The 17,888-nt window shown below is 45.0% G+C and overlaps 1 protein-coding gene across 5 annotated transcripts; it reads right to left on the bottom strand.

Moving 5' to 3' along the window:
• Window positions 1-16,208, bottom strand: LOC308484336 (uncharacterized protein C21orf58). Of its 5 annotated transcripts, none has more exons than XR_013989905.1 (9): window positions 15,186-16,208; window positions 12,398-12,455; window positions 11,638-11,744; window positions 9,789-9,941; window positions 9,021-9,135; window positions 7,066-7,205; window positions 3,257-3,479; window positions 2,589-2,657; window positions 1-176 (listed from the first exon to the last, which is right to left on the bottom strand). XR_013989905.1 is itself a non-coding variant. In XM_081019192.1 (9 exons), the coding sequence occupies exons 1-8, from the start codon at window positions 15,243-15,245 to the stop codon at window positions 2,615-2,617; spliced, it is 885 nt and encodes a 294-aa protein (XP_080875318.1). In that variant the 5' UTR covers window positions 15,246-16,070; the 3' UTR covers window positions 1-176; window positions 2,589-2,614. The 5 variants fall into 5 exon arrangements, 4 of the variants coding, with proteins under 4 accessions (XP_080875318.1, XP_080875319.1, XP_080875321.1 ...); XM_081019192.1 differs by having other exon boundaries at window positions 3,271-3,479; window positions 15,186-16,070; XM_081019193.1 differs by having other exon boundaries at window positions 3,271-3,479; window positions 11,638-11,711; window positions 15,186-15,940.
• Between the last annotated feature and the right edge of the window lie 1,680 nt (window positions 16,209-17,888).

Below are 17,888 nucleotides of genomic sequence, written 5' to 3'. Positions count from 1 at the left end.
TCAAAGATGCTAAAACTTTATTGAAGCAAACTGTAAATGGATACAACTCTTCCCTTAAGCAAACATTGCCCAATGTAATCTTCATTTACTGCATTCCTTCCTTATTTCGGGTCACAAGATTGTTGTCCACTTGCCTTCCAAGAAGGGGTTCACCGCACTCTTAATCTCATTTCATGCTGTAAAGAAAAGACTCCTTGCTAAATAGTTCTCACCACACATCTGAATGCCAGTTGTAGCAGATCCACCACTTACCACCAATTAATAAAGCAGCAGACTCACCCTGCTTACTGCCCCAATTAAATATTGCATGCACACCTCATGGTAAGCCCCTTAAAGGAATTTCTACCTTTTACCACAGTTCATCTTGTGGGGGTGTCTTTTGTGAGGAAAAACGTAGGGATTAGAGTCTTAGGCAGGAGTTGGTTAAACAAACAAGAAAAGTTTTATTAAAAAGGAGTTTGTGAAATAAAGTTGGTTCAGGAAATGCATTCTTTCAAGTAGAAGTTACCTTAAACTAAATATAAAGATGTCACTTGCTTCTAGAATAGGTGGTAAAAGGCTTAACTAAGTTTCTGCTAATTAGTTGTTACTGGTGTTACAGTCATACCTCGGGATGAATACGCTTCAAGTTAAGCATTTTCGGGTTGCACTCCATGGCAACCAGGAAGTAACAGAGCACGTTACTTCTGGGTTTCGCCGCTCACGCATGCGCAGACGCTCAAAATGTGTCATGCGCATGCGCAGAAGCGGTGAATCACAACGCGCAGACGCGTGTTAAGTTCACTTGAGGATGCGAACGGGGCTCCGGAATGGATCCCGTTCGCAATTCAGAGGTACCACTGTAAAATTAAGTAATTTTTGCACAGCACAACCTCCTTCACAGATTAATTCTTTGGTTCACAAGTGAGGGGTACTTTTCCTCAGTTCCCCTCTTTCTTAACAATCCCACTCCTGAGGTATTTGAATTAGTAAAGCAGACCCAGGGGATCCCCTCACCCCTTGTGACTGGCTTGGGAGTCTTCTCTTTCTAGAAGAACCCGCCCCTCCTGACTGGAGTCCATATTACCACATCTTCTCCCTTTCTTGCCTCAGACTCAGCCTTCCAGGTAACTCCTGTCTATCTTCCCCAGACCCTCAACTCAGTCTCCCTATCTAAGCGGCAAGGCTCCTTCCTTTGGCTATGGATAGTCTCCTCAGAGCAGATGTTCCAGTCAGATCTGAAACAGTTCTCCCTCGGACAAATCCTCTCCTAATCCCTTTCTCCCACCCCAAATCCAGCCCTAACGGACTTATCTCCCTCAGAAACAGCTCCTATTATTTTCTCTCCCCGAAAGTGCTGGCTCCACCCCCTCCCCTCTGGCTTGCTGTCTAGGTATCCAATGGGGGAGAGGCTCCCGCCTTCTGGTGGAGTTTCTGAGGAAAAGCACCACCGGACTGGTCTGGCTCTGCTGTCTGTCACTCACACCAGTCTTCAATTCTATTGTTATTTCTAGAATCCTGCTATCAACTCCAGCGAAAACCCTCTTCCTGATTGTCATGCCTGTCAAATGTAAATGTATTTGCACGCTGCATCTTTACCTTGCACCTGTGTACCTTTTGCAGCACCTCATTTCATGTGTAATATGACGAATCTATGACACCTTATGCTGCCCAAAAACCTAAGCTAGAAGGCTCCCTGCTCATCTTTCGACAGGGTTCTTTGCTGCTCATCTGTAAGGACCCAGTTGCAACTAAGAATAAAAGATCAGAGCTTAAAGCTGCCTTGCTTCACTTTGCTTGGTTACAATCAACCCCCTCTTTCCAACCGCAATAGACCCACAAGGGGTCTCAAACCTCCCTTCGTATTTTTACAACAGTGCTACTGAAATGTTTTATTATTTTTAACTTCTCTTTCATTGATTCACTGTTATTCACCCATGAATAACCCTGAGGCAAGATGTTTAACTCTGTGGCAAATTACAGGCCGGTTGAGTTTTCAGCCAGCTCTGAAATCTTTATTAAAAATGTAAACAATGACCTTATTTCTGAAAAGCTAAAAGATTGGATCAGGAATAGTTAATAGTGAAGAGAGAAGTGAAGTGAAAGCATATTGAGTGATGTGTCGGTTGAATTGTCATCTGAAGTCGTACCCAGAACTGGACCCCATTGCTGGTGGGGATTAAGGTGAGGATGTGGGCAGCTAAAGCATCTCTGGAGTAGATAGTTTAAGATGCAGGAAGGAGATCTCTACCTAGAACTGCCAGTTTCAGCCATTTACTGTCAGTGAAACAGCCAAGTACCCCCTTCTGGTGGGGACAGAAAGATGATCCCAAACAATGTCAGTCAGTTTGGACAGTTCTGAATTATGCACACTATCCCTGAACACATACAGTTTCTTTCACTCATTTACCTTCTGATTTAATTATCTTCCCAAGAAAGGGGTGGGCTGCTTGCCACCCACTAGATGCCTCATAAGGCTGGCTGCTTTAGAAACGCCATAACTTTAATCATCTTAAGACTTATTATGACGTGGGCTCCTGGACTACGAGGCCAATTTCACATGGAGAGAAGGACCAAATATGGACACAGGAAGACTGTGTTCTGGTTACCTTTGCTAGTCAGGCACTGTAGAAGTCTACAAACCCGGGGGTAATCCAAGCAGTCCATTGGTAGGTACACTTGGAAGACAGAACAAGCCATTAGAAATATGCATTCATTGCAAGGAATTAATTTATACATGCACCCTTGCTTTATCATTTAGAAGGCATTTGTATGACACTTAAAAACTGCAGCATCCTATATATGAGTTTGCAGAGGGCTGGGAGCTCGTATGAGACCTGGTGCCTGCCTTGACAATTGAGCCAAAGTAGCCTGAATTACTTTCTTAGTTCTCAAAATAATGTTAGGTATTGTACAGTAGTACCTCAGTTTTCAAAAGTCTCTGTTGATGAACATTTTGGTTTTTGAACTCTGTAAACCAAAGTAAGTGCTTCGGTTTTCAAACACGCCTCGGAAGTCGAACATACCACACGGCTTCCGCTGAGTGCAAGATCCTGAGAGCTAGCTGTCAGCTATTGAGTTTTCAGTTTTCAAACGTTTCAGATCTTGAACGGTCTTCCAGGAATGGATTACATTCGAAAACCGAGGTACTGCTCTATTTTTGTGCCTCTGTTACAGCCAGTAACAATATTGAAATAAAACTGAATTGGGAATACTGTAAGAAACCAGCACCTTTCTGATGAAACCATGTTCTTAGAGTAGCAGCCTGTTGACTTACATATATTGACTTACACATACGCTGCAGATGTTGGGATGGGCAGGTGATGTAAATTAGATGGGAATCCTCCCAGTGGTGTGCCAAGGCCAGGTTGTATCACAGAAGGGCCCAAGGAAAAGCCAAGCTGAGATGGGATGGCTGGCATCCCTGGAGGTGTGTAGTGGTGGTGATGCACTGTTGGGGGTCGTGACTTCTCTGTTCTTACTAGAAGCGGAGCAGTCAGCTGCAGGTAGTTAAGAAAAGGAAGGTGTGTTACATTCACCCAGCGGTTGGGACAGGCAAGAATAAGGTTCAGATTCTGAAGCTGATCCAGTTTGTAGCTTTTTGGCTTAAGATCCCTCTATGTTTTAGCCCCACAAACAATTTCAATAAACCACTGGCCTGTTTCCTCTGCAAGAAATGTCAAGTAAAATTATAACCTTTCTCGTTGCAAGGTATGCAGTATATTCCTCTTTCACGTGTTTTATTTTTTTGGATCAAAGATCTTAGTAAAATCAATACTTCTGCATAGTAAGAAATGTTTTCCAAACAGTTGGTAGCTAATTTCTGCCTGTTTCAGTAAAACACATCTTGCTTGTCTTTTCTTCCATGCTTGGATTGGCAAGGGAGCAGAGCATGTTGAACACATTATAGGAGGGATGGGGAACCTCCAGCATGTGTGCCAAACCTAGCCTGCCAGGGGTTCAACTTTGACCTGTGAGGCAGTTTCCCCCAAACCACGCCCACCTGCCCCACACCTTAGATGTGAGGGAAGGAGGGATGAAGCTGCCAGTGCACAACTGGGAGCCTTAAAGTGCACTCCCTACTCCGCATTGGAAGGGAAAGCAGGATTTGGCTCTATTGCCTATCAGCTGATGGGTAGTAAAGCCAAAGTCTCCTGGAGTTTCCCCATGGAGAATTGACTCACACAGCAAGTGCCTACAGAAAGCAAACTCAGTGCTACCAAACAGATGAGCAGTCTGAAGCCCAGGTGATTTAAAGCACTGTGCAAGGGGCATACTTGGCCTGCAAGGCTGGGATCTGAGAAGAATTTGGCCTGCAGAGCCAAAAATGTTTTCCCCTCCTGCTTTAGAGATTAGCGTGGCTGCTCTACTAATCTCTGGTCAAATGCCCAGGAAAACAAAAGTCTTTGCCTAGCTAGTACCAAAATGATGACAATGTTGATGATGCAAGGTGGGTCTCCCTGGGAATAGCATTCCATAGATGGGGAGGCTACTACATAAAAAGCCACTCCTTTCATCACAAACTTCTGGACCTTTTCTTGGAGGTGGCATGCAGAGAAGGGTCTCAGAGAATGATCTCAGGATCTGGGCAGGTTCATATGGGTAAAGGTGGTCCTTTATGTGTCAAGTCATGAGCTGCATAAGGCTTTAAAGGTCAAAACCATCCCTTTGAATTCAGTATATAAACCAGGGGTACTCAACCTTTTTATACCTACTGCCCACCAATGCATCTTTCTTGATGGTAAAATTTCCTTACCACCCACCTCAATGAAAGGAGGATTCAGCTTGTGTGTAGAACCCCCTACCGCCCACCTAGAATCCTGAAACGCCCACCAGTGGGCAGGAGGGACCAGGTTGACAACCCCTGATATAAACAATTGACAGCCAGTGCTGCCAGGTCAGAGCTGGTGCTATATGTTCATGCCTCTCTCAAAGAGACACAAAGCACCTCCTTGGCATAGCCAGTGCTCCCTCCCTACTAAACATTAGCATCTCAGCTCCAGGAGTTTCTGAATGAGATGGATTATCTAGATCCATTTCAATCTGGTTTTAGTCTGGATTTGGTAATAAAATCATGATGTCTTCCAAATTTCATACAATTGTAGCGTTGGAAGGAAACCCAAGGGCCATCTAGTCCAACCCCCTGCAATGAAGGAATCTCAACTAGATCATACATGACAGATGGCCATTCAACCTCTGCTTCAAAACCTCCAAGGAAGGAAAATCCACTACCTTCCAAGAGAGACTGTTCCACTGTCAAACAGCTCTTACTATCAGAAAGTTATTTAGTCAGAAGCTCATTTCTTGGAACTTGAAGCCATTGCTTTGAGTCCTAGCCTCCAGAGCAAAAGAAAACAAACTTGCTCCATCTTCCATGTGACAGCCCTTTAAATATTTTAAGATGGTTATCCTATCACCTCTAAGTCTCCTCAATACAAATCTTTATTACGGTCATAAAGGTAAAGGTAAAGGGACGTCTGACTGTTAGGTCCAGTCGCGGACGGCTCTGGGGTTGCGGCGCTCATCTCGCTTTACTGGCCGAGGGAGCCGGCGTACAGCTTCCGGGTCATGTGACCAGCATGACTAAGCCACTTCTGGCGAACCAGAGCAGCGCACGGAAATGCTGTTTACTTTCCCGCCGGAGCGGTACCTATTTATCTCCTTGCACTTTGACGTGCTTTCGAACTGCTAGGTTGGCAGGAGCAGGGGCTGAGCAACGGGAGCTCACCCCGTTGCAGGGATTCAAACCGCCGACCTTCTGATCGGGAAGCTAAAAGGTATTAAAACAGAAGGTGAATATAAAAGTCTATAAGAATTTAAAAGAAGCTAGAAGAAGCCAATGGGCGGGTGTGGAAGAGCATAAAAGGTTGATATATAAAAAGATTTTAACTATTAATTTACAAAGCACTCTGATATGTTCATTAAATCTGGTTTGTGACACAGGTCCTCCTCCGATGAATTTTGAGCACTGCTGTGCAGAATCTAGCAACAGTGTGTGTTGTAGCAGGATTGATATCTGAGAGCAGCAGGGAGGTATAGAATTGCCCCTGGTGCTTATGAAGTAGTGGGAAATCAGGCTAATACGAGTGTCTCTGTAGTACAGGCACCAGAGAAGGACATGCTCTACCATTTCTATTTGTCCCGAGTCACAGGGGCATTGTCTCTCCCGGTAGTCAATCTTCCTGTATTGACCTTCAATAAAGGCAGAGGGGAGGGCATGACACAGAGCCAGGGGAAAAACCCTTCGGTGTTTAGGAACTTTGAGTTTAGTTAGATATGCCATAGGGGGGGCAAAGTACCTGGTGGATTCCTTGGCAATAAAAGTTGGAGTCCTGGCTAGATCCAATTGTTGCTCTGTGTCCTCTATGTGTTGTTTAATGAGTGCTTTAGCCTGATCATATCCCATGTTAAGTGGAAGACCTGGAGAGAAGCCCAGGGATGAGATTTTAGTTGCCACTGCAACTAAATAGTTAGTGGGGCAAGGCCACGGGGAAAGAAAGGTAGTTTAAGCCAGTAATTGAATATGGTCACCCACACTCTAGCCTCCACTTTTGTGAAGCCTGTCTCTAGTCTTAGAGTAGCATTAGAGACACATTTTGGAACATGAAGGACTAACCTTAGAAATTTGGATTGTACAAGTTCTAGTGGTGCAAAATTGGAAAAGGGACCCAACTGGGCACCATAGAAAAGTTGTGCTATTGGCTTGGCTTCAAATAATTTGACTCAGTCTCCTCTTTTCCAGGCTGAACAAACCCAACTCCCCCAACTGTTCCTCACAAGGCTTGTTTCCCACACCCTTGTTCTCTTGGTCACCCTCCTCTGCACACTTTCCAGATTGTTAACATTATTTAAGTAACAATTACAAGCTGCATGGCATGGAGGGGAGGAAGAGCTTCTGTGGAGCTCATAAGCTCTCTTTTCAAATGTACACTTTTTTATTTGTTATCCCCACCACCACCACCAGTTGTTGTGCTCATTGGCCCTGAGCTGTTTTGTTTCTCTGAATTTGTGAGTTATTGCTGATCTTCTCCTGACTCCCGCCTTGGCAATCGGTTAACATTCAGTGTCCTTTAAAAACAAGTTTACCTGTTGTCCATGGTGAAGCACAGGAACTCCATGCCCACCAGCTGGTGAATAAGCAGGTGGTGGCAGAGATTTCAACATCATGTTCTGCATAATAATCTGATGCATCTGTGCATTTTGCATCAGCATCATTTCCACCATATCTAGGAAAACATGAAGATCAGGATCAAGAGACAACACTCTGCTTACTACAGAGATCACAACAGACTGCTAGGGAGAAGCAGCCTGCATCTTTTCAGCTCAGAAGCCTTTGAATAAAACCAGCCCAGCAGCGGCTCTGTCTGTTTCCTTTGTATTCTAAACTATGAAAGATCAGCAATATAAGTAACTTGGAGTGATTATTTGCAAACTAGTAAACAGGAAGGAAGAAATAAAGATGCCTCTAGAATTCCTTCTATCTGTGGAATGGCACATACTGTGTAATTGTAGACAACAGGTCTGCCAGAGGTTGGAATAATGCACCCAGTGTATATGCAAATGTGTGGCAAGCAGTGCTTTTTCTTTTTCTTTTTTAAGAAAAAAGGTGCCAGTACTCACCATGAAGTTGTTACAGTAAGTGCCACACCTTTAACTTTTTTTAAAAAAAGGTACCAGTACTGTATACCTTTGTGTATCCCCAGGAAAAAAGCACTGGTGGCAAGACCAGTCCTTCTGTATGCAGGAAAACAGAGGCGAAGAGCTTTAACTGTATTAATTTGTAACTGAAGTGTCAGTCTATATGTGATGCTGAAAATCGATGAAGCATCTCCTGATCTTTTCTGTCCTCATGGGAAACACCCCAAATATCCAATTTTCTGAACTTCCATACATAGGAAAGAAGCTAGGATGGATAATTCTGAAGGCAGCCCATCCCTTCTAGTCCAATAAAATTCAGACTGCCCCACCAGTTGCACAAAGTTTTTTCCAAAGTTGGGAGTTCCTTCAAATATCTGCTGTGTCACACCTGGTTTGGCCCTGGAAGTACGTTCCTAAAATGGAGATGGAGTAATTGGCAGAAGAGGAAAGGGACTAGCCATCAATGTCTTTCTGCTCATTAGGGGTAAAAGGTAGAAGGTAAAGGACCCCTGGATGGTTAAGTCCAGTCAAAGACGACTATGGGGTGCAGGGCTAGTCTTGCTTCAGGCCAAGGGAGCTGGCATTTGTCCACAGACAGCTTTCCGGGTCATGTGGCCAGCATGACTAAACTGCTTCTGGCACAATGGGACCCTGTGACAGAAGTCAGAGTGCATGGCAATGCTGTTTACCTACCCGCTGCAGCAGTACCTATTTATCTACTTGCACTGGTATGCTTTCAAACTGCTAGGTTGGCAGAAACTGGGACACAGCAACGGAAGCTCACACCATCACACAGATTCGAACCGCCAACCTCCCAACTGGCAAGCCCAAGGGGCTCAGTGGTTTAGACCACAGCATCACCCGCATCCTGCGTCATAGGGGTACCCAAAGAAAGACAGGAAGAGATCCTGGCTGTCCCCTTACTATGATTTGACTTTCCTACATACTTCAAGGGTTCACTCTCTGCTTTCCTTGCATGGAAGCATTCAGCATAGTTTACATCTCCATTATACTATAACTCTCTGAAAATGTGGTGCAGTTAAATAAACTCAGAAATAAGTTTGGTTCTATGTGAGCTGCCAGCTTGCTGCAGTTTGTAGCGAGGCACACCTTGGTTCACGCAGGCATCTCTCCATGCTATGCTGTATATGCAGGAGGGATGATGTGAGATGGAAAAAATGCTAGGCAAATCTGAAAAGGGCCTCACAGCCTGTTTCCATGACTCTTTACTCAAATGTAAATCTCACTTAATTCAGTGGATCTTAATCCTAAGTATGCACAGAGTTGTAAGATGTTCTGTCATTCTCTGCACATTTAACCTACATCTACCCAGAAAAAGTCCCCCTGTTTTCAATGCACCCAGAAAAAGTTTCCCCATTTTCAATGCATATGGGATTGCCCACCTTCCTTAATACTGCCAGAGCGAGGGCCTGGGCAAGGCTGCGGAGGTGGAATCTGGGTAATGAGCGGTGGATGCTGAGGAATCTGCTGAATAATGGTTGCTGGCTGCTGAGGCAACTTGGAAAAGAAAGGAAGCAAAAACAAAATAATAACTGATCAAAGTGTAGCCAAAATCCTAGACTTTGATTAAATCCTGTCAGTACTCAATACACTAGGCAGCAAATACTGTAAACTGATACATATTTTGTGTTCAGTTCATTATTGGACTAATCAAGGATTATTATTTTTTACAGTTTCTTCTATGTCTGGTAACCCGAGGTACTACTGTACTGTCCTCCTGCTCCTGGGAAGATTCAGGATCCTGATCAGAAGCAGGGGGAGGTTCCCACCATTCCTCCTCAGCATAGTCCCTGACACTATGTTAGATAATCTGAAAGCGAAAAGTTTTTTTAAAAATACTCTGCTATAGATTTCCCAAGCCAATTCTAAGTTTTACATTTATATATTAGTTTTGAATCAAACAAAGTTGATCTAAATCTTTCATGTGCAAAATCTCCATTATTACACCTGTGCAAGTATGCTTTCACACGCACAGTGCTGGAGCTTTCATCTGTTAATAGGAATGATCAACACCAGGAAATTCGGGCCAGGAATTTAGACAGGATTATCCACCGTCAGGTTTCTGTTAATGAGAAAATACATCATTCATCTATGCATCCATCATTTGCAGTTCCAAACTGTATAGTTCTTTTTTATAATAAGGCACTCACTGTCTGCTGGATAATCCTTGGCTGTTCAGGTGGTGGAGGAGGAGGAAGCGGAGGAGGAATTTGGTAGAAATGTTCTGGTTCTGGTCTGAAGTGCTTCCTCTGGAGTCTTGGCAAGCCACGTGGTAATGATAACTCTTCCAGGACATTTTGCTCCTACAATACCAAATATATAAGCTTTCTATAAGAGGAAAAATGAGTTATGTTGCATTTTTTTCTAATTCACAAACCTTGTTATGCCAAGTGTACCAGTGAGAAATGAATGATTTGACTATTTACTAAAAATATTTAAATTTTTAATGACATAGGAGACCAGTGACTGCACTTCCCAATTCCATTAAACATTAAAGCTGGTATGAGAGATTCTGGATTTGATAGGAGCAATGACAGCAAGGTGGGCCAACAATATTTGTGTCTACTGGGAGACGCAAACCACTGAGATTTCACCCAGTCCATGGAATGCCATCAAGAATGAGAAGCCCAATGGGTTTAACATAAGCCAAATGTGAAAAGCAAAACTAACTTATTCAAAGAAACAACATAGCTCAGGTCCAGTAAGCCCAGTAACTCTCGCCAGTAGATCTTGCCCCAGTGAGGACTGAACATCCCCGTCTTCCCACAGCTCCCTAAGATTCCTCCTCCCCTGCGTCCTTCCCAAGCAACCTCTCTGTCTTGTCTGTCTTTGCTCTGTCCTCTTCATACCTCTGTGGGTTCTGGGAGACCAGGGAGGAGGGGAACTAATCACTGCAGGAGGGGGAGACCTCTGGCTTCTTCAGCAGCCTGCCTGATCTCTGCCTCTTGCCTCCACCCCCCAGCCTCCTCCTCTGCCTCTGATTCTGGGCTGCTCTCTGCCACAACTTCTTCCTGCTCACTAAACCCTGTTGCCTCTTCAGCTTACACCACCTTCTCCTCCCAGTCTTCTCCCTCATCCCACCACCAGTCCCCTGGCTCTGAGCCTTCTTCCCTTGGGGGTCCCATCCACTCCTCCCACCACTCCTCTGCATCCAGCCAATCCATGGGAGGCAGTAGCAGAAGGAGACGAAGCTGACTTGAACCACATAAGTTTTAGTTAAGTTGAACTGCTGTACAGCTATGTGCTTTGCCCAGACTGCGGGGTAACATGTTGTCTGCCACCCCAGCCTCCAAGTAGTGAGAGATTCCAGGGGTTCCAGGCACTCGCACAGGGTTCATGTTTCCTTTTGGGAATACGGCACAGTGGAGATGGCGGTGTCCTTATTTTTTATTTACACATATATACAACCTGAGCCTATGGTGGATGGGTTCACAGCATTGACACCCCAAGAAGGTCTTGTTTATCCCATAGCCACAGCCTTGGATTCAAGCAGAATTCAGCTACGGCTTTCTCTCTGCCTTTTCCAACCAGCAACGTTTTTGCATCTAGCTCCTAGCTCACTCAACAGCAGACTCCCAACTCTGGCCTTTTGTCTTTCTAACTAACAGACAGTTTGGGAGGGAGGCCCCCCTTCTCCCCTCCCCAGCACAGAGCTACTCCTTTGTTTCCTTAAGGACCCATCTTTAGCCAGCTATTACCAGGCTGGTCTGCCTATTCCATGCTGGATCCAAGAATTTTTCCCTCCAAAGAAAACTCTTAACAGCATCCTTAGAGACTTCCAAGAGTTTAACAATCTGACCTTATATATATGTGTCTCCTCAGAAGTAAGTCTATCGAGTTCAATAGTAGTTATTCTCAGGTACTCTAATTTAGGACTGCAGGACTGCAGCCTTCATGTGTTGGAAGAAACTTCATAGTACTGAATCATAGAAATGTAGAATTGTACAGATGGAAGGGACCCTGAGGATCATCTAGTCCAACCCCCTGCTTGAAACATACCCTGAGCTGCTGCAGAAGATCCTTTCTTCGTCTCAATGCACTTTGCAATGCATTGCCATGGCTGCCGTAATTCCCTGCAAAAACAGTTGGAAAGAGTCTGCCATCTCCTTTAGTTTTACAATTTTTCAGTAATTTACAAAACAAAGGAAAGGGGGATAGATAAAGGAGGGGGAAGAAGGCATTTAGTTGGTGGTTCATTTATGGATCCAATTCAAGGCACTCACACTAATATTTAAAGCCCTAAATGATTCAGGCCCCAAATATCCTTCCCTACAGACCCTTCCAGGATTTCCACCACCCTCAGAAATTTGGGAAGAAGCAGCCTGGGAAAGGACCTCTGTTCTGGAATTCTCTACCCACAAAGGGGTGTCTGGCACCTTCATTGTGTCGTTTTTGTCATATGCCTCTTAAGCCTAGTTTTGACACCCAGGATGTGTGCTTTGGAACCCACCCTATTCTCTTATGTTTTAACTCTTTTTAGTATTGTATTTTAAAGTTGTTCTAACATGTCCTGGGACCACATGGTGAAGGTAACTAATCTAATAAATAATGATAATATAGGGTGGGTTTTCATTGCCTTCCTCACCATCAGAAGTCCTATAGGCCCATGGATCTGTAGAGGATGGAATGCAGAGAAAGTTTGCCACAATCCACATCTATCCGATAGTAAATGTTGAGAAATCCTGTTTAATGCATTTTCCCTCAAACCAACATTACAAATTGATTCATACGGAGATATGAGTGAGCTTTAACTGCTTACTTGCTGCAGAAAAGGAAGATTCCAAATCATCAATGTTTTCGCGTTCATTTTCTAGTTTCTGTGGATCAAAGCAGAATGAGGATTAACAAAAAATTCAGAACCTCAGCTTTGACTGTCAACAAGTAATTGAACATCACAAAACCTACAAAGATATGTGCAATCTGTGTGCTGTGAAAGTGGGAGTTGTTAGCACTAGTTTATGTTGAGTCATAAAAAGGTAAAGGTAAAGGACCCCTGACGGTTAAGTCCAGTTGTGAATGACTCTGGGGGTGCGGTGCTCATCTTGCTTTACTGGCCAAGGGAGCCGACATTTGTCTGCAGTTTTTCCAGGTCATGTGGCCAGCATGACTAAGCCGCTTCTGGCAAAACCAGAGCAGCACGCAGAAACGCCATTTACCTTCCCGCCGGAGTGGTACCTATTTATCTACTTGCACTTTGACGTGCTTTCGACCTGCTAGGTTGGCAGGAGCAGGGACCGAACAACGGAAGCTCACCCCATCATGGGGATTCGAACCCCCAACCTTCCGATCGGTAAGCCAAGGCTCAGTGGTTTACACCACAGCCTCACCCGCGTCCCCTGTTGAGTCATACTTAGTACTTAAAGAATGTTTTCACCAGAACCCCTCTCCTCTAGCTCCTGCTTGTCCTAAGACCATTCTTTCCAGTGTGCTTGCATTCCTTCTTAGGATTTAAGTTGGTTAGAGTGGTTAGAGTGCTGGCGTAGGACCCCGGAGACCAGGTTCAAATCCCCAATGGGGAACTGTGGGCCAGTCACTGCCTAACCTACTTCACAGGGTTGTTGTGATAATAAAATGGAGAGGGGGAGCTCTGTAGAGAAAAGGTGGGATATAAATGTGTTTATAATTTATTTTCTATTATTTCATACAATTTTTATACTCCTGGATTGTAAAAAAAACAAAATTGTTTGTAAAAATACATTTAGATCTCACTTTTCCTCCCAGGAGCTCCAGGTGGCATACCTGGTTCTCCTCCTGCCTGCTTGATCCTCACAACCCTCTCAGGTGGGTGAGGTGGAGAGAGAGAAAATGACTGGCCCATCTTGGTCACCCACTGAGCTTTATGGCTGTGCTGGGATTTGAAGCCTGATCTCTGTGGTCCTATCCTATTCCAGCACTTCGTCCACTAGAGCAGAGCTCTCCCAACTTTTCATGGTGGATTTTGACATGCATCATTTCACAACATAGTAATTCAGTTTCACTAGCAAACCAGAGGTTAAACCAACCCCTTACACACTAACGGGTCGCAACACACAGTTTGGAAAGCTCGGCACTAGACTACCCTGGCTCTTTTCTGTGGCGTATATAAGGGGAATTCTTGAGTACCGTATTTTTCGTTCTATAGGACGCACCGGCCCATAGGACGCACCTCGTTTTTTTGGGGGGGGAAATGAATAAAAAAAATTATCCCCCCCCCCGCGGCTGCCGCCCCAAGCCTCGCGTGCTTCGGGCTGCAGGCTACCGCCCCAAGCCTCGCGCGCTCGGCGGGACCTCCCACCGGGCGCGCGAGGCTTACAGACACTCGCCCGAAGCACGGGGAGCCCTCCGGAGGGCTCCCCGTGCTTCGGGCGACAAGCTGCCGCCCCAAGCCTTGCGCGCTCGGCGGGACCTCCTGCCGGGCGCGCAAGGCTTGCAGACACTCGCCCGAAGCACGGGGAGCCCTCCGGAGGGCTCCCCGTGCTTCGGGCGACAAGCTGCCGCCCCAAGCCTTGCGCGCTCGGCGGGACCTTCTGCCGGGCGCGCAAGGCTTGCAGACACTTGCCCGAAGCACGGGGAGCCCTCCGGAGGGCTCCCCGTGCGTTGGGTGACAAGCTGCAGCCCCAAGCCTCGCGTGCTGGGCGGGACCTCCTGCCAGGCGCGCAAGGCTTGCAGACACTCGCCCGAAGCACGGGGAGCCCTCCGGAGGGCTCCCCGTGCTTCGGGCGACAGGCTGCTGCCCCAAGCCTCGCGCGCTCGGCGGGACCTCCTGCCGGGCGCGCAAGGCTTGCGGACACTCGCCGGGGCTGCAGGCTGCTGCCTGCAAGCCTTGTGAGCCCCGGGAACTCCCACCGGGCTTGCAAGGCTTGCGGATAGCTTCCTGAAGCCTGGAGAGCGAGAGGGGTCGGTGCGCACCGATGCCTCTCGCTCTCCAGGCTTCAGCGAAAGCCTGCATTCGCTCCATAGGACGCACACACATTTCCCCTTCATTTTTGGAGGGGAAAAAGTGCGTCCTATGGGGCGAAAAATACGGTAACTTGTGGGATTGTGTTAGGCCAGAAATTAGGTAGGTCTGGGAGGATGAGTGGGTGAACATGGTTTTAGTAAGTTTAACATAGAAAAGCCTTTGAGAATGAAGGAAATGTGGGAGGGGAAATAGCTAAGACAAGGCCTATTTCAAAACATAAGCAAGTCTAAATATAACCAATGAAGGTTAGTATGTTCAACTAGGCAGATATTAACTTTGATATTAGAAAGTTGGGAAGTTGATGCATCATGAATAAGGGTAGACTGTCGAAATATATTAAAAAATTGCCCAGTAGCACCTTAGAGACCTGCACACTTCTTCAGATACACACACAGGGGTAGCCTGGACATCACATATTAGCTGTCAGGGTGCTGAGTTTGTAAACTCCTTTGCTGATCAGCATGGATGGATACAGGGCAGAAGAGTTAACTAGTTAAAAATCCCGCTTTGGATATTTTTGCTTTGCCCACTACCAATTTAGAGCTAATTTGCAAAAACAATTGTGTTGGAAGTTATAACCTAGATGACCTTAGAAAAATTACCTTACCTTCTCAAGGAGTTTGAGTTTGAGTCGAGTCATGTGATCAGCCACCTCCGAGTCTGTCATCCTGACAAAATTTCAAGGCAACAGGCTCTTCAAATCACAAAGGACAGTAGTTTGTTTTTTAATGTGTGTTGCTTCTTTCTTCCTGCAGGTTCTTTGTCGAAATTTTCCATCAAGTCTCTGTGATAATTTCAGTCCCGAATTACAAAGGAAAAGAGAATCCTTTCAAATACACAGTGTCTCTTGCAGTGTGCACAGCATGGTTACTAAGATATTGCTCTGCTTGAACAACAGCAGCATTTTCTCAGTGGTTGCTGGCTTTCCCCATACAAAGTCACTAAGCCCAGCCCTGTGCGTTGCTAACATGCTCCTATGAATAACTCTGTTAAGCTCAGGTAACTCTGTAGCTGTTTGCATTGTCTGTGACCTAAACAAACTCAGGCACTAACCTGGTTCATATGAGGTTTGGTCAACTGAAAGAAACAAAAAATAAAAATCCAATTGGGCGAGGCTGTTCTTGATTCTATCAAATCAAATGAGGGTGTCAAACCAAGCATTTCCCAACCATAACTTAAAAGTACCTTAATCTAGGCAAGCCTCAAGGAAAGCCCAAACAGAAACTGGATATTGAGATAGCTTAGTTGGAAGAGCATGAGACTCTTAATCTCAAGGGTCATGGGTTTGAGCCCAATATTGGACATAAGATTCCTGCACTGCAAGGGGTCGGACTAGATGACCCTCATGGTCCCTTCCAACTCCACAATTTTATGATTCTGTGCATTAGACCCATCAGATTTTTCACTTTGCCAGATCTCCCTCTTCCTTCAAATTTCCTTTCACATGAAGTCACTGTACAATACAGGCAACACTTGTTTTGTGCGGGGTTTCTGTTCCGGACCCCCACGAGTCAACGGAGCCTAAGTCCGTTCTGCCCGTTTTCATGTCATCTTTACAACATTTTGGGGCTATTTCCAAGTTCGGTGCTACGCTCATGTGCATGATTGCGTATCATTCGGACGCACCTAAATTGGTCCTTGCCTGTACAGAGAAAATAATGCATACCTTTTGATTCATTAATAAATTGTTACAAACTGAATAAAATCAAATAGTAAGAGGTCCCAGCAGATTGTCTCGAGCTATCTGGTTCCATCTAGCAATACAGGAGCAAGTATAGAACTTCACGCTGTGCATAGAGTACAGTGGTACCTTGGTTCTCAAATGCCTTGGTTTGCGAACTTTTTCCGGAAGTGAACATGCTCCATTTTGAGTGTTATACTGACGATTTGAGTGCCATACTTCCATTTTGAGAGTTACACTGAGGTCTGTCTGTTTTTGCTATTTATTTTGCGGCTCGTTTTTTGTTTTTGTGACTGTATGGAACCCAGTTCAGCTACTGATTGACTGCAGTACATTGTTTATTGCTTTCATTTTATATATCAAAGGTCTCGTTAGATAGTAAAATTCATGTTAAATTGCTGTTTTAGGGTTGTTTTTAAAAGTCTGGAACAGATTAATCCATTTTGCATTACTTTCTATGGGAAAGCGCGCCTTGGTTTTGGAACAGACTTCTGGAACGGATTAAGTTTGAGAACCAAGGTACCACTGTAGTGTTTTTGCACATGACATGAGGCTTAAATTTGCCTTTATAACTGTAGAATTCAGAAGACACACTGCATCTTATTTATGTTTTAGAAAGCAAATTAACCAATGTAGATTTTGAGCATGACATGTGAAAACACCTACAATTGGATTCAGAACTCAGTTGGACTGAGTTTTAGCATTTATTTCAGTGCCCAGGTAAACAAAAAGAGTAAATGAGGTTATATACTTCTTGTACCAAGAAATGTTCAAAATGATATTTATTCAATAAACACATGCACTACATTTACCCTTTTGTTGCTCAACAATGTTGACTATGAAATGTAATTTACAATAAAGAATGCTATCTCAAAAGGCCAATCCTTCACTACTAAGTAACCCATGTCAGCCCATTCAGAGAAGAAGAAGAGCTTGGATTTGATATCCCGCTTTATCACTACCCGAAGGAGTCTCAAAGCGGCTAACATTCCCCTTTCCCTTCCTCCCCCACAACAAACACTCTGTGAGGTGAGTGGGGCTGAGAGACTTCAGAGAAGTGTGACTGGCCCAAGGTCACCCAGCAGCTGCATGTGGAGGAGCGGAGACGCGAACCCGGTTCCCCAGATTACAAGTCTACCGCTCTTAACCACTACACCACACTGGCTCCCCAGAGAGTATGAATAAACAAGGCCTTATGAGGAACACTTGAAGGATTTGGGTACGTTTAGCCTAGAGAAAGACTAAGATGCGATAGGATAGCCATCTTCAAATCTCTGAAGGTCTGTCACATGGAAGATGAAGCAAGCTTGTTTTCTCCTACTCTGGAGGGTAGGACCCCAACCAATAGCTTCAAGTTACAAGAAAGGAGATTCCAACAGACTCCCTCGGAAGGTAACAGACTCTCTTAAACCAATAAAGGCTAGAAAAGAAAAAAGAAAGGTAATAGACTCTCCTTCCTTTAAGGTTTTTAAAGCAGAGGTTAGATGGCCATCTGTCATGGATGCTTCAGCTGAATGACTGCATTGAATGACCGCTGAATGACTGTTTATGTGACTGAATTACGTGCCTAGTAGATACAGTAGGTGTCACTGTGTCACTACAACCATTTTCTGACAGATCTCCATTTGT

Source organism: Podarcis pityusensis (genome assembly GCF_964106645.2).
Source record: "Podarcis pityusensis genome assembly, chromosome: 1".
Lineage (NCBI taxonomy): Eukaryota > Metazoa > Chordata > Lepidosauria > Squamata > Lacertidae > Podarcis > Podarcis pityusensis.
This window is presented reverse-complemented; position numbering and strand designations above follow the sequence as displayed.